This window comes from Macaca nemestrina, chromosome 17 (assembly GCF_043159975.1).
Source record: "Macaca nemestrina isolate mMacNem1 chromosome 17, mMacNem.hap1, whole genome shotgun sequence".
Lineage (NCBI taxonomy): Eukaryota > Metazoa > Chordata > Mammalia > Primates > Cercopithecidae > Macaca > Macaca nemestrina.
In genome coordinates, this window is record NC_092141.1 from 65,101,815 (window position 1) to 65,127,501 (window position 25,687).

Consider the following 25,687-nt stretch of genomic DNA (forward strand, 5'->3'; position numbering starts at 1 on the left):
TTTAAAGACAGAGTTTTGCTCTTGTTGCCCAGGCTGGAGCACAATGGTGCGATTTTAGCTCACTGCAACCTCCGCCTCCCGGGTTCAAGCGATTCTCCTGCCTCCTGAGTAGCTGGGATTACAGGTACGCACCATCACGCCCAGCTAATTATGTATTTTTAGTAGAGACAGGGTTTCTCCATATTGGTCAGGCTGGTCTCGAACTCCCAACCTCAGGTGATCCACCCGCCTCCCAAAGTGCTGGGATCACAGGCACGAGCCACCGCGCCCAGCCAGCAAAGTGCTTTCTTTAAAAGAAAAGATGACAGTTCTCAACTTACTAAGGAAAGAAAAAAAATCATATGCTGAGGTTGCTAAGATCTACAGTATGATAAGATATTTTGAGAGAGACCACATTCACATAATTTTTATTACAGTATATTGTTATAACAATTCTATTTTATTAGATATTGTTGTTAATCTCTTACGGTGCCTAACTTATAAACTGTATCTTTAGTATGAATGTGTAGGAAAAAGCACAGTGTATATAGGTCTAGGTACTATCCACAGTTTTGGGCATCCACTCGGGATCTTCGAATGTATTCCCTGTGAAATAAGGAGGAACTGCTGGGCATTTTTCCAGGATGTGCAGAGAATCAAACTTGGAGGGTATGCAAACAGAGACATTCCCCAAATCCTGCTCAAGGATTGCTCTAGGAACACACCACTGCTGTCACTGCTGGCCACCAAAATAGCAGCTCAAACTATTGATGGTGGGCACTGCATATCTTTGCCAGAGCCACCGCTATTGCTTCCTCAACAAACCACATGTCTCTGCCCAGCCTTGTTCCTGCCGTAACAAATTCCACTCAGCACCTCCTTTACATCAAAAGCAAAGTCCTTCACTCCAATGGTGTGCAATGGTTTAAAAAAAAAAAAAGTCTTGTGAGGGTGCACCTGAGTGGCAGGGCTGTCAGAGGCCCATGCCCTAGATGCAGGTGAGCTCGGAAAAGCACGTTTCTGGCCTCTCCCTCTGGAAGCTTCAGACTCAAGGTGGAGAATTTCCCAAACTGAGGTAGAGAAAAGATACATAAAATGGGCCGGGCATGGTGGCTCACGCCTGTAATCCCAGCACTTTGGGAGACCGAGGCAAGTGGATCACCTGAGGTCAAGAGTTCGAGCCCAGCCTGGCCAACATGGTGAAACCCCGTCTTTACTAAAAATACAAAACTTAGCTCAGCATGATGGCAGGCACCTGTAATCCCAGCTACTCGGGAGACTGAGGCAGGAAAATCTCTTGAACCCAGGAGGCGGAGGTTGCGGTGAGCTGAGATCGTGCCACTGCACTCCAGCCTGGGCAACAGAGCAAGACTTTGTCTCAAAAAATAAAAATAAAAAATAAAATAAATAAATAAATAAATAAATAAGTAAAAAGATATGTAAAATGGTAGATGAGGAAGACAGCAGGTAGCAGGAAAAAAACCAGAGAAGAATGAACAGTTGCACATTAACAGTGGAGCACTAGAAATGGGATCACAGACTCTCACTGCTCAGGTGTCTTGCTAGAGCCACCTTTGACCCAGAAACACCGATGACCTGCCTGCTCCCATCTCCACAAATCCCAGGATCTTGAATCCCCCTGGGTTTCTGTGTCACTTCATGCCCTAAGCGTACTCTTACGTAACTCCTCTGCCAGTGATTTGAGCCAGCCTGTGGCCATTTGCGTTTTCCAAAAATGACCACACCAATATATCCCATTGCATATGCTGTTCTTCAACATGACATGCACACACCTCCATCTAGAGACGGGGTTTGTATTTGCTTTCTATTTCTGCTTAACAAATTACTGCGAACTCAGCAGCTTAAAACAGCACCCATGTATTAGCTGACAGTTCCACAGGTGTAATCGGATTCTCCCTGCAGGATATCACAAGGGTGAAATCAAGATGTCAGCCAGGCTGAGTTCTCATCTGAATTCTCATCTGGGGGAAATCTGCTTCCAAACTCTTCTTTGATCTTGGAAAACTTCAGTTCTTTGCAGTTGGAGGACTGCGATCTCCTTTTTCTTGCTGTCTCTCAGCTCCTAGAGCCCACACACATTCCTTGTTCCACGACCCCGTTTCATCTTCAGCCAACAAGGGCACATTGAAATCTTCCCAGACTTCAAATCTCTGACTTCTGTGACCAGTCAGACAAAACTCTTGGATTTTAAACGGTTCATGTGATGAAATCAGGTTTGCCAGATAATCTCTCTCTCTTGAGGTCAACGCATTTGAGAACTTAGTTACCAAAATCCCTTCACAGTAGCACCTAGGTTAGTGTTTGATCAAATAACCGGGAGAAGATACGTGTACAGTAGGGCCAGAAATTGGGAAAGCATCTCAGAATTCTGCCTACCACAGGTCTATGTCCTTTCGCTTGAATCTAGGCAGGCCTGTGACTACAGAAGAAGTGACACGGTGTGACTTCCCCATCCAGGTGATAAAAGTCAAACCGCCTCTTTCTGGCGGTTTCTCCCTCGGGACATGTGTCTTGGAAGCCCTGAGCCAGCATGGAAGAAGTTGGGCTACCCTGAAGCTACCGCACTGGAGGGATCACATCGAACTCTCCAGAGATACAGAGAGATGTCCAAGGAGCCCCAGTGAGGCCAGATATGAGTGACTAAGACTTCAAATGACTCCAGCCCCCAGCCTGTAAGCCGCAAGAAAACCAAGAGGAGCAGAGACAAGCAGTCCCCAACCAAGCCCTGTCAAAACTGCAGATTCATGAGCAAAATGAATTTTGTCATTTTAAGCCTCTATACTTTGGGGTAGCTTAATAGGCAGCTATAGTATCGGGTACATAGGCTGAGGGAGCCTATTTGTCCCTAGTGATAAAAAGGATTTTTGACTATCAGAATCTTTAGAGAATATTATTGGCTGCTATCTTGCGGAATGTCCCTTACTTTGCCTTGAAGGACTTTATTTATGCCTATATTTTTTACTCGAAATCTTCCAAGCAAAGACCAAGTCATTTTTGTCTTGTTTTCCTCCATAGTTAACACACGACATGCCAATACACTATGGTAGATCGTTTGCAAAAAATTGCTTCAGTTATTGCCCTCCCTATATCCATGCCCATTGCCATGTGACTTTGCAGTTCCTCCCCTCAAGAGAAGTCTATTTCCCCTGCCCTTGAATCTGGGCTAGGTTGTGACTTGGTTGGCCAATACAGTACAGCCAAAGTGACTTCTCTGAGCCTAAACCTCAAGAGGCCTTGCATGTTTCTGCTCATTATCTTGGAACACTTGCTCAAGCTAGTTGGCTGGAGGATGGGAGTCACATACCCCATTCATCCTCATCACCCCAACTAGCACCCAGCCAACTACCAGAGGAAGAGCCACCTGGCTGACTTGCAGTGAACCACAGATGCATAAAGGGAAACAAAGCTTCCCAGTCTAAACTGCAAAACTGTAAGCTAAATGAATGGTTGTTGTTTTAGTCACTAAACTTGGGTTCCTTTGTTACAAGCAAAAGTTAACTAATAGAAAAGTGAACCCACACTCTTTATAACAGATTGATTATCCCTTTACTCTGTCACCAAGGACAGAATGCAGTGATGCGATCATAGGTCACTGAAGCCTCCAACTCCTGGGCCCGAGCAATCCTACCACCTCAGTCTCCTGAGTAGCTGGGACCACAGGTGCCCACAACCATGCCTGTCTAATTTTTTTTTTTTAGTTTTTTGTAAAGACAGGTCTCACCATGTTGCTCAGGCTAGTCTTGAACTCCTGGCCCCAAGTGATCCTCCTGTCTCAGCCTCCCAAAGTGCTAGGATTACAAACATGAGCTACTATGTCCCGCCCACCCTATCCCTTCTTAATCCCAAAGAACAAATGGATCAAAGTCTGAGTTTGACTTGCAGTAGGAAAGCTTTATTATAGTCAAGATCATGCAGGGTGTGAGATCACCCCAGGCCAGAGAGAGGAAAGAGGTCTGTCTCCCCAACCCTGCAGTCATCAAAGCCAAGCAGGGTTGGAAGCCAGTGGAAAGCCAGAGGCATATATGCCAAGTCAGTCCAGTCCCAAACGGGCACAGGGGCTGGTTGCCAGCTATTCCTGATGTCAGGATCCAATAAGCAGGCTTCATCAGGGGTCTGCCCATCTGGGGATGCTCAGCTGGGGCTGGGCAGGAGAAGTTTACAGAGGCTCTAGTATCGCGAAAGGAAGCCTGTGGAGAGACAGAAGGGAGATGAGGGGGAGAAGGGAGGACTGTGAGCAGGAGCAGAGAGGTTGGGACTTGGGGAAAGATGGGGAAACTCAAAGTAAGGACACTAGAGCTCAAAGAGCTGGAGAATCCTGAGGTGGAAGGACTCTGGGTTCTCCCAATCTACTGGTCCCCATCTAATTCCTGAATCTCTGTTGCAGCAAACCTGGCAGATGCACCCCCAAGTCTGAGGGTGGGGAGCTTATGAGGCAGCCCCCTCCATTCAACAGATATGTTAGTCAATTATTTGGATATTGAGGCAAAAATGGCCCCAGCCTCACTCCTAGATGTACATCCCTGGCCCTGCAGTGCCACTGGACACACAAAACCATATCAGACACCCCGCAGGGCAGCTCCCAGGCACCTCAAGTCTTCCCTGAGCTAAACATCCCCAGTCATATTACCCAGCCTTTTATTATAATTTCATATTACATTTTTATTTTATAAAACTCAATGTGTATATGGGAAAATTTTCCCTGATCTAGAGACCAACTCACCTGTGTGAGTCTTTCTTACATTTAGATTATGTTCATCCTTTTGGCAGTTGCATCATGCAATAGTTGTGCAAACCAACCACTGACTGCAATCTCTGAGTCTCTTTTCCAGCAGAACTGTTGCTGATCCAGGTCCCCCATCCTCATGAGGGTTGAAAGTACTGGCTGTGAAGCCCCACAGAGCTGAACCCCTCATTTGTGATTGTATGACTTTGAGCAAAGTAGTTATTTTAGTTATTTTCTCTGAACCTCATTTTCCTTAAAATGGGGATTATAATGAAACCTACTTCAAAGGGTGTATCATGATAATGCACAATTTTCAACCCATCTCCTACACTACTGAGACTCAGCCATGTGTAGATTTAGTCCTAGCCTCATCCTAGGCTCTGTCAAAAATAATGATCAATTGAGAACCAAGGGCATGTCTCTGGCACCTCATAGAGGTTTCCCTAACATCTAGCTCTATTCAGAATCTGTATTTCCCAGAGATTCAAAAATACTCAAAAAAAAAAAAAAGGGTGATACCTTGACTCTCCACCCCACAACCTAGAGTTGTGCCTCCCTCCACCCCACAACCTAGGATTGTCCCTTACCTTTTGTCTCATCTTGGTCACCAGATTTTGAGGAAGAAGACTAGGAATGGGATGATTTTCCGCTTCCTCCTCCATAGCCGCCACCACTTCCACTCCCTTCTTCACCACCTCCGTAGCTGCCTCCACTTTCACCTCCAAAACCACTTCCTCCACCATGGCTGCCTCCACTTCCTCCCCTGGACCCACTTCCTCCACCATAGCCACCCCCACTTCCTCCTCCAGAGCCACTTCCTCCTCCATAGTTGCCCCCACTTCCTCCACTATGGCCACCTCCACTTCCTCCGCTATGGCCACCTCCACTTCCTCCACCATAGCCACCTCCAGAACCACTTCCTCCACCATAGCTGCCTCCACTTCCTCCCCTGGAACCTCTTCCATAACTTCCTCCACTTCCTCCTCGACCTCCTTGGCCACCTCCAAGACCAATTTTTCCAGCTCCGGAGGATTCACTAGGAAAGAAAGAAAACAAGAGAGTTAAAATGAGTGGCCCAAACACACATATATGAGGATGGACCTGAACAGAGTCAGGACCCAAACATGAATCTTTCTGTTTTCCTTCCTGGGAGGCAGAGGACAGAGTCTGGGCTGGCACCATAGCTGGGAGGGTAGAGCCTCCAGCTGGGACTGTGGAGCTTTCCCCTCCCTGGAGCAGGGAGGCAGCGCCTTCCCTCAGTGTCACCATCCTCCTTCCCCAAAGCCCAAATGCACTGAGATCCCCACCACCCCCAGGATGAAGAAGTCCTCAACCCATAAGACCCTGTGTATAAGACCTTCCCCCAGCTGCCTCTATCCAGAGGGACAGAAGGAGTATCAGAGGCCTAAGAGACCCCCAGGGGTTCCACTGAATCGTGGGGCACCTACAAGTCTTCCTGGCCTCCCTCAAGGAGGTTGCGGTAGGTCTGGATTTCTTGCTCCAGCCGCATCTTAATGCTGAGCAGAAGGCTGTATTCCTGATTCTGGCACTCGATCTCTTGCCGGACTTCAGTGATCTGGGCCTCCAAGTTACTGATCTGCTCCTGGATCATCTGCAGCTGGCCACAGTAGCGGTTCTTCGTGTCTTCCAAGCTCTTCTCCAGGGCTGCTTTCTAAGGGTCAAGAGAAGGCTTTAAGAGGGATGCTACATCATAATTCCTCTTCTTCCCACTCCTGGGCTGCAAAGCCTTCCTGTGCCCCACCTTGGCAAAGGTTCTACAGCAGAACTACCAACCTTGCTGAGCTGAGACTGCAGCTCAATCTCCAACTCCTGGACACCGTGCCGGAGCTGGGTCACCTCCTTGGCACTGGACTGCACCTCCTGACCACTACTGGATACCTCATTCTCGATCTGGGTTATCTGCAAAACCAAAGGCTCAGTAAGCATCAGGTTGGGCCAGGAGCTTCAGTGGGCAAGATTCTGCCCCATTCACCAGGATCTTCACCTGCAGGGCCAAGGCTGATCCAAAGCCAAGGACAAGTCTTTCTGAGTTCTGGGTACCCTCCAGCCATGAAGGTTTGTCCAGTCCTCTCAATATGACCTTCCCTCTCAACAAGGTTGCAAGATCCTTCACACTTTGTCTCACAACCATCTTTCTAATCTAACCTTATTCCAAACTTCCCCCACCTTTCACACACACACACACACACACACACCACAGACCATGCCTTCATGTATGTGCCAGACTCTGGCTAGGCACTGGAGACTCAAGGAGGAAGAGAACTACCAAGGAGTTCAGTACAGTATGGGAGACACACTGTATCCCTCTCTTGTAGTCCTACATTACATAGCATTAGATTAAATTGTTCACGTTCTGCTTTTGTTCACACACATCTAATAAACTGTGAGCTTCTCAAGGCAGCAATCTTCTTTGGCTCATATCTGAGACATCAACACCTCTGAGACATCAATACTTTACATATAACATGGCACTGAGAAGCTACTTTGTAATGATGTTGGTATGCAGTGAATGAAGATGGTTGAATGACTTCCATTGGAAGATGGATAAATGACAGCTTCACTGAGAGATGGAGAGATAGGAGGATGAAGGAATGGGAGGCCGGAGGGATGGAGATATGCATAGATGGAGGGGAGGAGGTTGAATGGGCAGCCCACTCTGCTCACCTGAGTCTCATATTGATTCTCGATGTCCTTTCTGTTCTTAGCAATGAGCTGCTCATACTCCTGACGCATGTCATTGAGGGTCTTGGTGAGATCTTTGCCAGGAGCAACGTTTATCTCCACATTGACATCTCCACTGTTCTGCCCAGTCAGCTGACTCATCTCCTGCCAGGGAGGAAGGGGAGATGAGGTCAGGGATAAAGTCCTCTGCACCACCTTTCAGATTTCTGCCTGTGGTCCCCACAGGGTACAAAAAGGGGACACAGTTGTGAAGCCAAAGCCTGCCCACTACCATAGGTGATGCCAAGGAGAAGCTGAAAGTGTCCTCAAGAGCAAAGGAGAGGGTGTCTCCCGGGTAATTCTCCAAAGCTCCCATGCTGTCTCGGCATTTCTGCTCCTCCCTCTCCCCAGTAAGCCATAAGCCCCAGCACCCTACCTCCTTATGATTCTTCTTGAGGGCCATCAGCTCCTCCTGCAGAGTCTCATACTGCATCTCCAGGTCAGACTTCTCCATGGTCAGATTGTCCAGCACCTGCCGCAGGCCATTGATGTCAGCATCCACTCCTTGCCGCAGGTTTTGCTCCATCTCGAACCTGCAGACCAGCCAGGGTAGAAAACAATCAAGACGGAACAAGGGCCTACCAGGACCTCCAGAGCACTGAGATTCAGGGGGTAAGGGCTGATGACAGGAGAGGAAAGGAGGAGCAGGGCTCACTTTATCCTGAAGTCATCTAGTGTCATGCGAGTGTTGTCGATGTCCACAAGAGTTTTGTTGTTGCCCACTGTCAGGTCCACAATCTGAAAAAAAATGACACAACCATGAAGTCACACTGTGGACCACTGCTTGGAGGGCAAGAGGCCAGGCACAGGAGGTGAGGATTCCATTCAGGAAGATTCTCAAGAGGAATGAGGAACTTCCAACAGCTGGGACATGGCACAGACCCCTTCCAGGCTTCAGCGAAGATGTTTGGTGTGGCCTTCATTCATTCATTCAACAAATATTTGAAGATCTACTGCAAAGGGCATTGTAGGATTTAGAGATTACTGACATCCTGTTCCTCAAGGAGCCCACCATTGACTACAAAGTCTAAAGTGTCCTAAAAGAGTTCAAGGAAAGGAGAGGTGGCTTACGGCAATGGGAGATCAAGAAAGACTTCAGGAAGGAGGTGGCTGGCAATTGAATTGGGCGCTGAAGGATGGCTAGGGTGTAACATTAATAAATAAATGGAAGAGGTTTGGAGTAGAAGAAACAGCACATCCAGACACATGCAGGAGTGAAAACAAGAGGAATCACTGAATATACTGAAGAGTCAGACTGTGAGCTCCACCAGAACTCAGTCTAGCACATCACTGTGTCTACCCAGAGCAACCCTGAGGGTAGGCACTCACTGAACTGAATGGCTGAATAAATGGACAGATAGATGGACATGTGGGTGGAGGGAGGGAGGGATGGATGGATGGATGGATGGATGGATGGATGGATGGATAGACAGCTTTCCTTTCCCAGAGTTCTGGATCCTCTCCATCACTTGAATAACCAAATGTACAATTGGGTCCAAAATACCTTAAAAGATTAAGATACACTCCTAAAGAAGCCTAGGAGAAGTACAAAGGAAGAGAGAGTATTGACTTAGACCAGACCTAAAGGAGGTTCCACATCCAGTCCCAGCTCAGCTCATGTTAACCCAGGCCTCCTCTCTGCTCTGCCCAAACTCTGAAAGTTGAAGAAATGGAAATGAACCCTCAGAGCACAGGCCAAAGTCCTATCCTGGGATCCCCAGAAACCAAACACAAGTTTGTTCCTGATGAAAGCGTACATTTCCAAAACGTGGATTCCCTGGCTATTATCTGAGCTTAGAGTTTAGCATTTTACCTTTTTTGGAAGATAAAGAATGTAAGAGAAAAAGACCAAGACAGAGACAGTTTCCTGCACCTACCTGGTCCTTGAGATCATCAATAGTGTTGTAGTAAGAGGAGTAGTTCTTCTGGGTTGCAGCAGGGCCCTTCTTGTCATACCAATCCTGGATCTTATTCTCCAGGTCATTGTTGGCCTCCTCTAGAGCCTGCACCTTATCCAAGTAAGAGGCCAGCCGAGTATTGAGTTCCTGCATGGCGCTCTTCTCATTAGTAGTCAGAATACCACCATCACCGCCTCCAGCACCACCTCCAAAGCCTCCAAATCCACCCCCATAGCCACCACCAAACCCACCCCCATAGCTACCACCAAAGCCACCTCCAGAACTACCACCAAAGCCACCTCCAGAACCACCACCAAAGCCACCTCCAAAACCCCCAGAACTACCATAGCCTCCTCCAGAAGCACCACCAAAACCTCTGGAACCACCCCCAAAGCCACCACCTAAACTACTGGCACTAAAACCACCCCCAGATCCTCCGCCGTAGCTGTAGCCAAAACTGCCGCCACCTCCCCTCCCACAGACACGAGAGCTTCCCCCTCCATAGCCACTGGAAGAGCTGAATCGGCCCCCTCCTCCACCGCCCCCTGAGGAGCTGAAGCGGCTGTAGGAAGACCTTATGCTGCCCCCGCTGCCCACGCCGCCCCCGCCACCACCGCCGCTGCGGCTCAAGTAGGACGAGGAGAACTGTCTGCAGCTCATGACACGGCTGGTAGCTCACAGGTTAAGAAGCAGTGGTAGGAGTGCTGCCGGCTCCCAAGTGCAGGGTACAGAGCTGTCCCTGGGACTGCCTACTTATACCCCCAGCTGAAGGTGGCACACCTAGGTGTGCCCTTGGTCTGTGCCAGCCTCCCCCCACAGACCTGAGGGAGGTCTGGGATACGGAGGCAGCTCGGCTGCCCCAGGCTCAGCGTCCTTTGGTGACTGCCTGGGGGCGACCCAGCCTCTCTCCATTGTGTGGGATAATTTGATGATATTAGGCTGTCAGGGCCACCATAAATCAGCTCTACTGCCACAGGGGTGACCTAGATCTTGGAGCCTGGTCTCTGGCTGGCCCCAACAGCAGGTCTAAGACTTAGCCCCTTCAGGAGAGAAACTCACAAGAGCAGAGTCACCTCCTCTATTGATGGTCAGTGCTGTCTGCATCCCTCCTTGCTCCCACCTTGTGCCCACTGTGGACTGAGCTGGAACCAGGGTACTAAGGAGTTATCACAGAGGAGGGGGAGGCACAGCCCCTGCCCCTGTAGAGCCCCAAAAGGATGAAACCAGTCCTCGCTCTCAGGATCCTCAAGGCTTTCTGTGGAGACTGAGGCTCTGCCCTTGGGAGATTCCAGTTTGATAAGAAGACAACAGGCATGGCCAAAAGATGGAGAGAGGCACCCAGACCTTGCCCGCCGGCGCTCAAGGACAGCGTGCAGAGTTCACACAAAGGGCTGGGAGAAGAAAGTGGACCAAATAAACAAGGGGGTGCTGACACTAGCTGACCTCTGAGCAGGAATGCAAGTGGCTCGACAGTCCTGGTCCTTTTGCAGGGCCCAGCAGGGAGCGTGGCATTGATCTTGGTCGAGTGCCTACCCAATACGGAGCTCGGGAGGGGATACAGAGATGTGTGACTTATCCCTGCTCCTGGCAGAAACTTGGATGTATATTCTGGTCACCAAGGCCAGAAGAGAATGGTGAAGAACGCGCTGGTCTCCGGTCTGCCTACCTGAGCTCCATCCAGCTCCATGCTCATGAGCTGTGTGACTTTGATAAGTTACTTAACTACTCTGTGCCTCAGTTTCCTCCTCTGAAAAAGGTTGATATGAATAGTTTGTCCATCTCCTAGTAAGAGACTTGTGAGAAATGCTCAAAAAATGTTTGACTCTCTCTGATCATTCAGCCCCCTAACTCCCCGTTAACTCTGCCCTCATCCGGACCTTAGCCATGAGCTTCTAACCGCCCTCCCTGCCTCTCCCATGTCCCTCTGACTCTTCCTGCAGAGCAGCCAGAATGATCTTTCTAATCCGTGTCTGACAACATCACTTCACTGGCTTCGCTCCACCCTCAAGATAAGGTCCACATTCCTGGCACTTAGGCCAGTCACCATCTTTCCATTCCTGCCCCATCTCCCACCATCCCCCTGACCCCCTAGAAAACCATACAACACTCCCCAAACGCCCTTCTTCCCTCTAAGAATACTCGGCACTTGCCGTGACCTCTAATGCCTCTCTCCATCTTTTCGACACAGAAAACTACTCATCTTCAGTGATCGCTCTGAGTGCCTCCTCCTCCGTCTTCCTGTACTCTCGCCCCCTGCGTTTGTACTGTGCTCTGTTACAGTGTCTCACACTTATCTCCATGGCTCTATGAAGCACTTGATGAAGAATAAAAGTTCATGTACTGAAAAAAAAGAAGAAAGCTCTCTCTATTGGCAGCAAGAGCTCCTCTAAACCTGCTCGTGCTCATCTTGTACCTGCCCCATTGCCCAGCGCCACGTCTGGTCCGAGTAAGATGCCAACACATACGAGATGGAGGACAGATATCAGTCATTCCAAAAAGATGCTCATTGCTGAAAAGGAGCTAAAGGTAAGGAAAGAGAGGCCAGGATGGTCAGCAAAGGCCTGAAAGAAGCAATGCCTGCATGTTTAGGAGGCATAGATGACTGGTATTTCTTGAGGGGCTTTTAACTGATGCTCAGCCACTGTTAAATAATACTGAAGTGGCCGCACACGGTCCACGCCTGTAATCCCAGCACTTTGGGAAGCCAAGGCGGGCAGATTGCCTGAGCTCAGGAGTTCGAGATCAGCCTGGGCAACATGGCAAAGCCCCGTCTCTACTAAAAATACAAAAAAATAATCCGGGCATGGTGGCGCACGCCTGTAATCCCAGCTACTCAGGAGGTTAAGGCATGAGAACCACTTGAGCCCAGGAGGCACAAGTTGCAGTGAGCGGAGATCTGTGCCACTGCGCTCCAGACTGGGCTACAGAGCAAGATTCTGTCTCAAAAAAAATAAATAATAATAATAATAATACAGCACTTGGAGAGAAGATGTCTTTTTTCCATGTTTGTTTGTTGGTTGGTTGGTTGGTTGGTTGGTTGGTTGGTTTTGAGACAGAGTCTCACTCTGTCATCTAAGCTGGGGTGCAATGGCATGATCACAGCTCACTGCAGCCTCAACCTCCTGGACTCAAGCCATCCTCCAGCCTCAGCCTCCCAAGTAGGTGGGACTACAGGCACACACCACCATGCTCAGCTAATTTTTTTTCATAAAGATGGGGTTTCCCTATGTTGCCCAGGCTGATCTTGAACTCCTGGGCTCAAAGGATCCTCCTGTCTCAGCCTCCCAAAGTGCTGGGATTACAGGCATGAGCCACTGCACCTGGCCTCTTTTTCTACTTTTCTATCTTCTGATTAGACAAGGATGAAATCTCATTTGGACACTAAGGCCTGTCTAATGCCCCACCACACTTATCAATCACCCTGTTCAAAAAAAGAGAGCCAGCTTTGGGCTCAGAACCTTTAGAAAGTAACGGCATCTAGTTAGAAGTTCAGTATTTCTGTATATCATTTCCTTCTGCTTCTGGCAAGTGAGTATGACTTTCTTTTTGGTAGTAATGTAAGATTTCCTTTATAAATATATCAGTTGAAATGAAAGGTGAGCTAATTTACCAAAATGTGTTAAATAAATATTGAAATGGATGGTACAAAATATGTTAAATTAAAAATTAAGCAAGTAGTTTAAGTTTTGAAAATTAAGAGAATTTAATTCTCTTTTATTCAATATTCAGAGAATACTGAAGGCATTTTATGAATGGTTAATACATGGGAGACTCTTAGATCAAGGCTAGTGGCTATAATTGATTCCCTTTCTACTTTCTTTTTTTTTTTTTTTTGAGATGGAGTCTCGCTCTGTCGCCCAGGCTGGAGTGCAGTGGCGCGATCTCCGCTCAGCTTACTGCAAGCTCCACCTCCCAGATTCATGCCATTCTCCTGCCTCAGCCTCCTGAGTAGCTGGGACTATAGGCGCCCACCACCATGCCTGGCTAATTTTTTTTTTTTTTTTTTTTTTTTTTTTTTTGTATTTTTAGTAGAGACGGGGTTTCCCTGTGTTAGCCAGGATGGTCTCGATCTCCTGACCTCATGATCCGCCCACCTCAGCCTCCCAAAGTGCTGGGGGATTACAGGCGTGGGCCACCACACCCAGCTTCTACTTTCTTAAACTGTTTTAAACCATTCAGGGTCTTTGCCAAGCTCTGCTGGGAAGCCCAGAATCTCCTGCAATGTGTTCCAAGGCCTGAGAAGTTACCCTCTTCCCCATGCCCATGCTGATGCCAACACTCTGGTTGGGACATAAGCCCCAGGTCCTGGGTCCCTGAGCTGGATGGAGAAGTCGGTAGTGCTGTGGGTGGGCCACCCTGGAAAGATCCAGCAGAGTGGCACTTCCAGAACCCTGCTCTGTCATCTGCAAATGTATCTGTGCTGGGGGATCCTAAGAACAGCTGAGACCCGCTTGACTGAGCAGAAGCTCCCCACTGGGGCACCCCGGCCAGCTAAGCCTCTTGAGAGATGGCCCTGCTTTCCAGCCCTGGTGCCAAACCCCAACCCCTGTCCTCACCCACCTTCTCCACTTCCCACCCTCCAGCCCTGTCCTAAGCCTCGCCCAGCCCAAAGCAGCAGGCTTCGTCGCTCGGAATTCCTCCCAGCTGCCAGGGAAAGTGAGCTGAGCCTGAGGACCACTGTGGGGTGGAGAGCACAGTAGCTCCCCAGCCAGGCAGGGCTGGGTCACCAGCCAGCCTCACCCTCCCTTCCCCTGTGGTCCTCAAAGCTGGCCTCAGTTTCCTCATGAGAAGCTCCTTCATGCACTGTTGCCAAGGGCTATAAAGACAGAGGGCTCCCGCCCGTAATCCCAGCACTTTGGGAGGCCGAGGCGGGCAGATCACAAGGTCAGGAGATCGAGACCATCCTGGCTAACATGGTGAAACCCCACCTCTACTGAAAATAAAAGAAATTAGCCAGGCATGGTGGCGGGCGCCTGTAGTCCCAGCTACTCGGGAGGCTGAGGCAGGAGAATGGTGTGAACCCGGGAGACGGAGCTTGCAGTGAGCCGAGATCGCACCACTGCACTCCAACCTGGGCGACAGAGCAAGATTCTGTCTTAAAAAAAAAAAAAAAAAAAAAAGGCAGAGGATTCCTAGATGAATGCCCAACTGCTGCCCACATGTAGCCCCTGCCACATTGACCCTCCTCCCCCCACATCTGGCCTTGTTCCAATACAAAGAGGAGCTTGCTGTGCTTGCACCTCCTACGGTCCAGATAGGAGGTCTTGCTCCAGCTGCAGCAGAGCACCATCTCTTCCCTTCTCCCAGGCTCTCTGCCTGGCATGGGAACCAGACTGGGCAAGATGGGGCCAGGGATGAGGAAGGCCAACAGCATGGCCTGAGTGAATGATTTCTTCTAGGTCATGTGACATGGCTCACTCTTCCAACCTCTCAGGGCTCAGGGTCTGCCCTCTGAGCCCCACCTTCAACACCTCCCATGGGAGCCCTCCAAAGAATGAACCAGGAATGGAAACGGGCAAGCCCATGGCACCCTGACACCTGGGACCCAGCAAGAATCAACACTGCCTCTCCAGCCAATGTGCAAGGCTGCAGCCTAGACCCAGTGCCAGCATCCCAAATGCAGGCCCTCCCCTTGGGGAGTGGATGGAGTAGGAGAGAAGGGGCTGCAAGGACCCACATAGGCAAGCAGAGGGACAGAGAGGGAACAAAAGATTCCACCTGCAAGGTGTCCCCAGAGGCAAAAGTATCGTCCACTGGGGACATGCGGACCTGGAAGCAGCACAAGAACAGTTTTGCTCTGGTCGTGGGAGCCCTCTTGCTTGCCTGTAAGCAGCCTCCCACACCCCCAATTTACTCTCCATTGCTGTCTGTCATTGATCCCCAGGTGGGGCCAGGGAGGGACCTGAGTCAGCATGTGGCTGGCTGCTGGGAGAGGGAGCACCAGCTGAGTCACGGCTCCTCCCCTGGAGCATCCATGAGCCATCCAGGCAGGTGTGCATTGCCCACTGGCGCAGGGCTGTGGGTACCTGCACCTGTCTGTCAACACTGATTCTTTCTCATACAACAGGCACTTGCCACCACCCTGCCCAGCCAGACCCTCTCAGACTACAGTGAGGGGATGGAGTGGGCCCACATAGGTGCCTCCACTTGAGTCTAGGCACCCCAGGCTTGTGTCTGCTAGGACACACCTAGCAGAGAGGCTGAGAGCACTGGCTTCGGAGCCAGGCAGGTCATAGTGTAAAGTCAGATTCTTCCACTTATTTGGGGAAAGTAACTTCCCCTCTGTGAACCTGTTTCCTCACTGTAAATTCGGATTCATCCTTTACTGAGCACCTACTATGTGCCAGGCATTGGGTTGAGTGCTGGGGATAAAGTAATCTTGATGGACAGTTATGGGATAAAATAGACCTACAAAAATAAACATGCAATTCACAACTGAGGTGAGCATGGTTGGTGGGGGAATGCAGAGCACATAATAAAGGGTGTGGCATGGTCTGGGGCACCAGCAACCTTCTCCCTGAGAAAGAGACACTTGAGTGAAGGGGGAGGAAAAAGGGGAGGGGCATACAGCATGTGCAAATGTCCTGAGGTGGGAACAAGCAAAGTGACTGCCAGGGCAGGAGTCCTTTGTGGCTAAAGGGCAGTGGGTTAAGTCAAGCAAAGGATTTCAGTGGGAAAAAATAAATAGTTCTGACCTTGGCCAGGCATAGTGGCTCACACCTGTAATCCCAGCACTTTAGGAGGCCGAGGCAGTCGGATCACCTGAGGTCAGGAGTTCGAGTTCAGCCTGGCCAACATGGTGAAACCCTGTCTCCACTAAAAATACAAAAATTAGCTGGGTGTGGTGGCGGACATCTGTAATCCCAGCTACTTGGGAGGCTGAGGCAGGAGAATTGCTTGAATCTGGGAGGCTGAGGTTGCAGTGAGCCCAGATCGCGCCACTGCACTCCAGCCTGGGCAACAGAGCGAGACTCGGTCTCATAAAAACAAATAAATAAATAAAAATTTAAAAAATAGTTCTGTCCTCATGAGGTTGTTGTGAGGTTTAAAAGAGCTCATATTGTAAAACTGCTGGTGTGGGGCCTGGCACATAGTGAGACATCGTCCTGACTGTCGGCGGCACTGTGGCTGCTCCCGACTTCCCCATGGACCATCTGGGCGACTTGGGTTCTCAGCTCCCTTGCTTATTATTAGCCCATCCCTCTGGCCTATTGAGCCCCCATTAAGATCAAAGACTTGTGCCTGTGGGGCCTGGGGAGGACACAGGTTGGTTGGAGGATCATAGTTCCTTTCATCAAGGAACCTCCAGTGTTGCAGGCAAGACCCTCGTTGCTTTGCCTGCACTGTCGAATTTAATCTTCACCAACTGTTTTAGGAGGTATGTGTTAATTTTTAAATCATTTTACAGGTAAGGAAATTATGCTCAGAGAGGGTACCTTGGCCACAGTCACAGAGCTAAACAAGGTGGGAATGGAGCCAGGGCCTGCTCTCCAGTGAGCAGGAGCTACAGTGGACACAGGCTCAGAGCTCCTGCTCTCTGTCCCAAGCCCCACACACGTGCTGAGTCCCTCTCTACCTTCTTCCTCATGTCATCTCTTTTCTTATTCAGTCTGTCTGGTCTCTTTTCTTATTCAGTCTGTCTGAATTCACCCCTATCTCCTCTACACCTAAAACAGTAAGTTTCGATAAATATGTGTGAATGAGCAAATGAATGAATGAATGAATGAATGCTCCTCCCTGCCTAGTACGGGCCCAGGGCCCTCACTATCCTCTCTTTCCCTTACTCTGTCTCTCTCTCTCTCCCAACTCTATATCCATTTGTTTCTATTTCTGTGTGTCTCTTTTTGCCCTCTCTCTCATGCCAAGTCACCCTCAAAGTTCATCAGAGCATCTTAAAGGAAAAAGGCTTCCTTTTCCAGGCCTGGCCTTACAGGTGACAATGGCACAGAGGGAAGCCCCGTCGGGAAAGCTCGCGCTCAGCAAACAGCAATGGAGGAGGAGCTGGTGACTGCCCTGCACCTGCCTGAGGCCAGTCCATTGCCCTGGAAGTCCCTGACATCCCTTTGTCCCCTTTGTGGCAGCCTCCAAGCTCAGTGAGGTAGGCCAGGGAACCTCCTGGGGTCCCACCAGGACATCGGGACCCCCCAGCCCCTGGGGATCAGGCCTCCTTGGGGCCGCCTCCTCTGACATCTTCCTGTAGGAATAGTCGCCTACAATACCCAAGCCAGGGTGTCTGTGGCCTTGGGGAAGTGCCATTTGCCTGATTAGGTAGGCACGTACGCCAGTTGCTGCCTATAGAGTTCCCTGGACACATTAGAGATCTTTTCACTATAAAAAAAAAAAAAAAAAAAAAAAAGCTCCCAAAATCCTGAATTTCAAGGTCGGTTCCACCCCATAAAGCAAAAACGATGGAGTAAGCTAAGAAAAATGCACACTGATCCCATGCGTCTCTCAGTTTTATCTCATCCCTGAGAAAGAATGGAACAGGAATGCAGCCACCCAGGATGTGGCAAAGCCTGAGCATGGACAGGACTTTGCCACTTTCAGCCTGTAGGACCTGGAGCAAGCCAGTCTCCCTACGGTGAGGTTGGAGGAGTCTTCTAGGTGGCTCACCTAGCACTGCCCCATTCTGAGAGCTGGGAGGGTGGAAAGAGGGTTTACAGGGAGGCGGAGCCAGAGAGGTCACCTGACCAGCCCCAGGACTCAGAGACGCAATCCCACCTGCCTCCACTAGACTGTGCTATCGAGTCACCTTGCTGGTCTATTGTTTAGCTGAGCGGAGGCCAAGGGAAGGCAGTCAGCATTGTGAGAGCTGCTGGGCTCATATCCTGAGATGGATGCTTGTGGCTGCCAGGCTCTGTGAACAAGAGCCCTGTTCATCAGCAGGATCCAAACACTAGCCCTACCCTCCCCAGTGAGGTATGGTGGGGAAATCCCGGGAGGAGGGGAGTCCATGTGAGACCCCTGGGGCCACTGTCCTGTCTGCCCTCTTCCTCTGGAGCCTGACAGTACAGGGTGCGGCCACCTCCCAGCCTCCCTGCTTGACTTCCTCCTCTCCTGGTTCTGAGCCTGCTTTCAGCCAGGTGATCCCAGCCGCCATTTTTACCCGCAAGCAAGCCCAGGTCTCCTATGTATTCCCTGCAAACAGTAATGGCAACCACTCAGAGAGGAGGCTTGCCCCACCGCACCCCAGTCTCAGAGACCTCACGTTTCTATATTCCTCTAAAGCAGATCTCCTTTGGGCAGAGACTTTAATCTGGCACCGCCCCCAAGGTAGACAGGTGTCTGGGGATTCTTATGAAGTTCAGGGCGTTCTGGGCTTCAGGCCCCACTGGTGACTCTTGCCATATATTGCTCTCTGTCCAGGCCCATGTGACCTCTCAAATGTGGGCCACAAGATTCTTTGCCACACTTGGGCAGGAGGTTCATTGCCCAACTGGGAACCTTAGGAACCAGAGTCCAACACCCCCAGGAGTATCACAAAGGCCCTCACCACACTAGGGTCCTGTACCCTCTAGGGCCCTCAAACCCACCTCTTCTGATTCTCTGAGGAAGCACCCTCAAACCTTCCTCCTTCCTGAGTTGTCCCCTGCACCCCTGAAACTCTAGTACTTCACCTCCAGGATGGCCCATCCTCACCCAGGGATCACCCAAGGTCAACCTTTTTGATGACAAAACTTAGGTTAAAAGATATCCCAGAGTTTCAGAAACACAAAGCAGTCCTCTTTTTCCTGGGGTGGAGGTAGGAACAAGAGAAATCAACATGTCTTCATTCCTTTTCCTAATAACTCACCCCATTACCATTTATAGGGTGCTGACTATGTGCCAAACACAATGCCAAATTCATTGCCTGCATGAGGTCATTCACTCTTGTATCAGCCTTATGCAGTAAAGGTGTTTATTCCCTACCTTGTGAAAGAGGAATGTGGGGTTCAGTACCCTGCCCAAACTCTTCAAGGCTATTCAGCATAGGAGCCAGGACTCCAACCCAGCTAGTCTGATTCAAAAGCTCAGGCTTTTAGATCCCTTGCCCAAATTTAGTCTTTTTTCAGTCTCTCCCCTACCGTTGACTCCCCCTACAAGTTTTATTCACACAGTCCAATGAATGAGCTGTTGAAACTGACACAAGACTAGTCAACTCTTTCCTAGCTTGGGGCAGTGAGCCCCACCCACCTCTGGAATCTTCACCACTTACTAGGATGAGGATCCTTCCCTTCCCACTCCTTTTCTAGCCCCCCAAAGAGAAGGAAAGGCATTCCCCACCCAGGGGAGGCTCCTACAGTCCTGGCTCTTAAGGTATAGTCACTCATTGGATTCTTGTATCAACCTTAAGAAGCAGGGCTCAGCATCCTCATTATACAAGTAAAGACACTGAGACTCAGACTTCCCAAGCTCACATCTGTTACAGAACAGAGCCAGGGTTAAAAACCAGTCTATTCCCAAACCCTCTAAAAATGCTCTCATCATGGATGGATAATCACCATGCCCTAGAGATAGTTTACCCAGTATCGCCAGCACAGCCATGCCTTGAGCCAGCACTATGCCAGGCCCTGTACATTCTTCCAGTGAATTATCCCAACAAACCCATGAGGTAGGTACTATCATTATGCCCCTTTTACAGAAATGGAAGCTGAGGCTGGGAGATGGTCATCAACTTGCCCTAGGTCAACCAAGTGTAAGAAGGATTAGATCCAGCACCGGAGGCAAGAGCAGGTGGGGTGGAGGGAGACAAGAATGTCAGGAGAGCTTGAGTTCCTACCTTCGGTTCATGGACCTCCAGTAAGGAGCTCTAGGAGACCCCTGAACCCTATGACATTGTATGCAAATGTATGTATGCTTATTTGAAGGTAGGGGACAGAGGAAAAATCTATAGCTTTCTATATTCTCCAAGGAATCCCTGATCACAAAAACATTAGGAATCCTTAACCTAACATAGTGCCTGACATAGAGGCACTCAATATCTAGTGAATGAATAAACACACATGACAATGAGTGAGTAAATGAATGAATATCCCTCCATATTCTAGGAGACACCACATAACCTGGTACACACATCTGTCTGTGTCTTCTGAGATGGCGAAAGATATCCTGGGACCTGAGCCCAATCCACCCCCAGGACCTTTCTCCCAGTTCCAGGGGCCATAGCCAGGTGCTATGACAAGCTCCAGAGATGCTTCTCCCACTTTCTCCCCACCCCCACTCCTAACAATGACCAGACAGAGGCGAGAATTATGCAACTCAGATAATGAAGCTGTATTGATTGCCAGGAGGGGGTGAGGGTGAAGCAGGGTCCAGGTGTGAAGTGCTTAGGGGTTAGGAGAGGGGAGCTTCCAGTGGGATCTGTGTCCCACACGGGGGGCCTCCTAGGCCTGAGCGGGGCTGGGCAGCCTCAGTTCTTGGTGCGAAGGACCTGCTCGTGGGTGGACACCACCTTGCCATCGTGCACATCCATGACCTTGGTGCGGATCTGGCGGCTGGAGGAGGTCACTGGGGAAGAGGCAGGAAGAGGACGTTACCAGAGGTGAACGGACAATGGACTCATCAGAAGTAAGGAGGCCAAGAAGGTGAGGAAACTCAAACTGTCTCCCCGTTGTCCTCTCCCCTGATTACTGCTTCACTCCCTGCTGTTGCCCAAGCACTGATACCATCAACACTTTTCTTTCAGACTAGGGCTCCCAAAGGTCAGAGACAGAGTCTCTGTCCTCAGATTAGAGCTTCCTAAGAGCTCACACCCGGCTGGTTCCATCCATATGCAGGGCCCTGTTCATGGTGCTGACCACCACAGCAATGGGATCTGCCACAGACACCAGGAAGAAGTAAGAGGTTGGGGCTGCCTCTCCTAGCCCTAAGGAGAGTTTAGAAAATAGCTTCTTCCACCCAAGGAGGTTCACAAGGGAAACTGGGTGACAGCACTAGAGCTCAGCCCTTCACAGAGCCCCTAGCCAATGCCTAGACCCGCCTGGGGTACAGAGGGTGGCCTGGAGCCCAGGCCTGCAGAGGAGGAAGGTCTTACCGTCTCTGGATGACTGCGAGCCAGAGGAGAACTGGGAGGAGGAGAGGCTGTGAAGACAGAGAAGGGCAAGATCATTAGATACATGGTGGGGCCGTGAGAGTGCCATGGCAGGACAGACTAAGGGGAGGGCCAAGACTCACTGGGCATCCTCGCCCTCCAGCAGGCGGCGGTAGGTGGCGATCTCCTGCTCCAGCCGTGTCTTCACGTCCAGCAAGATCTTGTACTCCTGGTTCTGCTGCTCCATCTCGCAGCGTAGCTGGGCCAGCTGTTCCTCCACGCTGCCAATCATCTCCTGAATCTGGGCCAGCTGCATGCAGTAGCGGCCTTTGGTCTCCTCCAGGCTGTTCTCCAGGGATGCTTTCTGTGAGGGAGAGAAAGGGAATCAAGGATGAGTGAGTGTGGCCGTTCTCTCCCTGCCAGTCCTGGGTGCACCACCGTGCCTGGCACTATTCCTACCATGCTGAGCTGGGACTGCAGCTCAATCTCCAGGTTCTGCATGGTGCGCCGGAGCTCCGAGATCTCGCTTTTGCCGCTCTGCACCAGCTCACTGTTGGTGGCCACCTCGCGGTTCAGCTCCTCTGTCTGCAAAAAAGAGAACGCCGTTCACACCAGAAGGCCCCAGAAGGCAGGTGGTCTGGGTTCCTTCCACCTCAAATTACACCCACCTTGGTGAAGAACCATTCCTCGGCATCCTTGCGGTTCTTCTCTGCCATCTTCTCATACTGGTCACGCATCTCGTTCAGAATGCGGCTCAGGTCCACGCCAGGTGCAGCGTCCATCTCCACGTTGACATCTCCACCCACCTGGCCTCTCAGGGCATTCATCTCCTGTACAGCCAGGGACAGTCCACAGTCAGAAGTTCCACCATGGCAGCGGATTGGGGTTCCTTAGTCAGGCCTGAATACTGCCCTCCCACCATCACAATTCTGTCTTGACTCTCCCTTGTCTCTCTCTCTCTCTCTTTTTTTTTTTTTTTTTTTTTTTTTTGGACAGGGTCTAGCCTTGTTGCCCAGACTCCTGGGTTCAATCGATCCTCCCGTCTCAGCCTCCCAAGCAGCTGGGACTATGGGCATGCACCACTGTACCCAGCCTCCCTGTGCTTCTTTTAAGCTGGCTTTTCCATAGTTCTCACCTCCTCGTGGTTCTTTTTCAGGTAGGCCAGCTCCTCCTTCAGGCTCTCAATCTGCATCTCCAGGTCAGCTCTGGCCAGGGTCAGTTCATCCAGCACCCTGCGCAGGCCATTGATGTCGGCCTCCACACTCATGCGCAGGTTCAGCTCTGTCTCATACCTGGAATGACCCCAGAGAAAAGGAATGAGACACCCACCCTGACCACAGTGAGGGCTTTGTTCTCGTCTCCCTGCAGCTTCTCCCAGAGCAGGTGCCTTGTGGGTGGTTTAAGGAGCCGATCCTGAAAATGGCATGGTGGAACACAGTGCCCATTGATTGCTCAGGTATGAACATTCCTGGGGCCTGGGGATAAGGCAGTTCGTCTTGCTGCAGAATTCAGGAGGGGGTTGCACTTCTAACTTCAGCCAACAAATAATGTGTAAGTCCTCCAACTATGTTCCTTCCTATACTTCAAGGGCAGTTGGGGAAGTGGAAAGTGCCTCTCCCTAAAGCAGCGGTTCTGAAACCTGGCTGTGGACCAGAATCACCCAGGTAACCTGCTATAAATAGCTGAATCAGAACTCCAAGGGTGGGGCCCAAGAGTCTTATTCTTTTATAAGCACCCCAGGGAGTTTTCATGCAGCTATCCTGGCACTGGCTAGTTCTATTTGGGAAACACTGCTCCAAAAATGCCCTACTTTGGGGACACTGGGTGTTCTGGCCCACCATTGCAAACTCACTTGGTGCGGAAGTCATCCGCAGCCAGACGGGCATTGTCAATCTGCAGAAGGACGTTGGCATTGTCCACTGTGGCCGTGAGAATCTGCAGGTTGGAAAGGGCACAGGTAATTTGTCAAATGAACTTCACAAGCTGGACTTCACTGTAACCTATGTTAAGCTCTTGCTTCATGTTCTTGCCTGAATTCCCCTCTTCCCCCACAAAACTTGACCACAACAGCCTAAAGGAGAACCCCAGATGCCCCAAGCCTGTCCTAAGACTTTGCTAACTCCTGGTCACCGACGGGGTAGATGCAGCCCGGGGCTTAGAATCAAAAGCCCATGAGTTCTGGCCCCATTTCTGCCACTGACTTGCTGCAAAATCTGATGGATCTTGAGGTTTCAAGTTCCCCACCTCCAGGTGAGGAGAATAATCTGAGGCTCCCTAGCCCTCCTTCCTGAGCTGGCCTCTCTTCTCTCTGTATCAGCCAGCCCTGCCAGTCCTCTGCAGATATGCACATTCCTTTTCAAGCTTACAGGCCATGGGACTTCAAGTGGAACTTTCTCAAGAGATAAAACCCAACTGACACAGGGGATTAGAAAAGAGGACTCAGGGGAAGAATAAGAAGATATATTGGCCCCTGAGTCTGGTTAGAGTTTCCTACCTCATCATTGAATTTCCCTAATCCATGCAAGGCATTAGAGCCCAGCAGACTCCCGCAGGGAGGGCTCCCAGGTGATGTGGGAGCAGGGGCTGGAGTCAGAGGGCACAAGCCTGCCAGGCTCCCTCTGTGCAGGGCACATCAAGGGGCCACACTGATTGTCTCTGCAGGCTCTCCATGCCCGCCTGGCTGTGGGGAGGGACCAGCCTCTACCAAGGCTTATGGGCGGCGGCAGCCACAGCCCAGACTAGTGAGCTAATGAGCGGTTTGGATGTCTTGCCTGGTCCCGTTAGAGCCTCGCTCCTCCCCCGTGCTGGAGAACAAGTAGCTGCCTCCTGTGCTGGAAGGTAGGGCACAAGGGTCCCAGCCTTGGCTCCGCCATTAATTTGCTATGTGACCTACAGCTGGTCACAGCACCTCTCGAAGCTTCAACTGCTTCCTCTATAAAATGTAAGGACAGGAATCACTGATCTCACATGGTCTGAGGATTTGAGATCAGAAGGGGATGAGGAGGCTGGGGAAGGGAGTGCATCTTCTCACTGATCAGCTCTTAGGACATCCAAGACCTCGAAAGAAGGGATCTGGGGTGGACTCTGTCCTACAGACAAATCTTAAGGTGTCAGTGGCCTGGGGCATCTATTGTTCCCGGAAGGAGCTAGCTGGAATGGCACCTTCTGCTGCCCATTCACCCACCTTGTTCCTCAGGTCCTCAATGGTCTTGAAGTAGGGACTGTAGTCTTTGATCTCAGCGGGCCGCTGCCTCTGGTACCAGTCGCGGATCTTCACCTCCAGGTCGGCGTTGGCCTCCTCCAGAGCACGCACCTTGTCCAGGTAGGAGGCCAGGCGGTCGTTGAGGTTCTGCATGGTCACCTTCTCACTGCCCACCAGAAGCCCATCACCACCAGCAAAGCCACCACCCAAGCCAGCACCGAAGCCACCACCCAAGCCACCACCCAAGCCAGCACCATATCCTCCCCCGAAGCCACTACCAAAGCTGCTGCTGCTGCTGAAGCCACCGCCATAGCCGCCCCCCAGCCCGTAGGCTCCCCCCGAGGAGAAGCGGGAGGAGGAGACAGACAGGCCCCCGCCGTAGGTGCTGGGGGCGCGGCAGGACCCTCCGGCCAGGACGGAGGAGATGCGGCTGGAGCCGCCCCCGATGCCGCCCCCGATGCCGCAGGAGCCCTTCATGGAGCTGGAGGAGGTGAACTGGCGGCTGCAGGTGGTCATGGTGCCAAGGAGGGAGGTGAGCGAGCGAGCAGTTGGCTGAGTGGAGAGAAGGTGCTCGGGTAAATTGGAAAGGGATGCGAGTGCTTTATACCCATGGGTAGGGGGCGGGCCTGGCACTTTCCATTCCCCTTGGCTTTCATCACCCACAGGCTAGCGCCAACTCCCAGGCAGGTCCCTCCTCTCCTCCGCCTCATCATGTCTGTCATATTTTACTGGAAACTCATTGTTTGGGGTGTTTTGGGCTTTCTTGTCCCGCCAGGCGTGATTCACGGGGGGAGGTGTGGGCCTGCAGGCTACACTTTCCCATCGGGCCCTGGGAGTCCCAGCCTCAGGAACCCGAACACTGGGCTCAGCCAGGGTGACAGAGAGCAGGGCCTCTGCACCTTAAACCTGGTGACCTGCTAGCTCTCCATGAACTGGATGGGCCTGTAACGTCCACTTAGAGGAAGGCCGCCGCTGCAGGGGATGGATACCTGGCTGGAGAGCACCAGTATAGCAAGGTCACCTTGGGCACAGACAGGCCTCCCTCACTATGACCCTCTATTAGTGACAAGGAGGTCTGGGGGTCCCTCCCAGGCCTGACCTGCCGTGTTGTG

The 25,687-nt window shown here is 51.0% G+C and overlaps 2 protein-coding genes across 2 annotated transcripts; both read right to left on the bottom strand.

Annotated features, from left to right (window-relative positions):
- Positions 1–3,912: 3,912 nt before the first annotated feature.
- LOC105472152 (keratin 9) lies at positions 3,913–10,023 on the bottom strand. Its single transcript, XM_011725165.2, has 8 exons — positions 9,343–10,023; positions 8,121–8,203; positions 7,842–7,998; positions 7,409–7,570; positions 6,518–6,643; positions 6,172–6,395; positions 5,311–5,759; positions 3,913–4,187 (listed from the first exon to the last, which is right to left on the bottom strand). The coding sequence occupies exons 1-7, from the start codon at positions 10,021–10,023 to the stop codon at positions 5,351–5,353; spliced, it is 1,842 nt and encodes a 613-aa protein (XP_011723467.1). The 3' UTR covers positions 3,913–4,187; positions 5,311–5,350.
- A 10,569-nt stretch (positions 10,024–20,592) lies between these two features.
- Positions 20,593–25,152, bottom strand: LOC105472151 (keratin 14). Its single transcript, XM_011725164.3, has 8 exons — positions 24,558–25,152; positions 23,226–23,308; positions 22,509–22,665; positions 22,042–22,203; positions 21,833–21,958; positions 21,517–21,737; positions 21,377–21,423; positions 20,593–20,850 (listed from the first exon to the last, which is right to left on the bottom strand). Exons 1-8 carry the CDS (start codon positions 25,089–25,091, stop codon positions 20,753–20,755), a joined length of 1,428 nt encoding a protein of 475 aa, XP_011723466.2. The 5' UTR covers positions 25,092–25,152; the 3' UTR covers positions 20,593–20,752.
- Positions 25,153–25,687: the final 535 nt, after the last annotated feature.

What these genes read in the sequence shown, in the direction of transcription:
- LOC105472151 (XM_011725164.3), bottom strand. Translation starts at nt 25,091, where the DNA reads ATGACCACCTGCAGCCGCCAGTTCACCTCCTCCAGCTCCATGAAGGGC. An exon ending in TGAAAAAGAACCACGAGGAG is followed by an intron (nt 22,204 to 22,508) that starts GTGAGAACTATG and finishes CTGGCTGTACAG; the next exon opens with GAGATGAATGCCCTGAGAGG. An exon ending in CTGGAGGGCGAGGATGCCCA is followed by an intron (nt 21,424 to 21,516) that starts GTGAGTCTTGGC and finishes CTGTCTTCACAG; the next exon opens with CCTCTCCTCCTCCCAGTTCT.
- LOC105472152 (XM_011725165.2), bottom strand. Translation starts at nt 10,023, where the DNA reads ATGAGCTGCAGACAGTTCTCCTCGTCCTACTTGAGCCGCAGCGGCGGT. An exon ending in CTAGATGACTTCAGGATAAA is followed by an intron (nt 7,999 to 8,120) that starts GTGAGCCCTGCT and finishes GCTGGTCTGCAG; the next exon opens with GTTCGAGATGGAGCAAAACC. An exon ending in TCAAGAAGAATCATAAGGAG is followed by an intron (nt 7,571 to 7,841) that starts GTAGGGTGCTGG and finishes CCTCCCTGGCAG; the next exon opens with GAGATGAGTCAGCTGACTGG.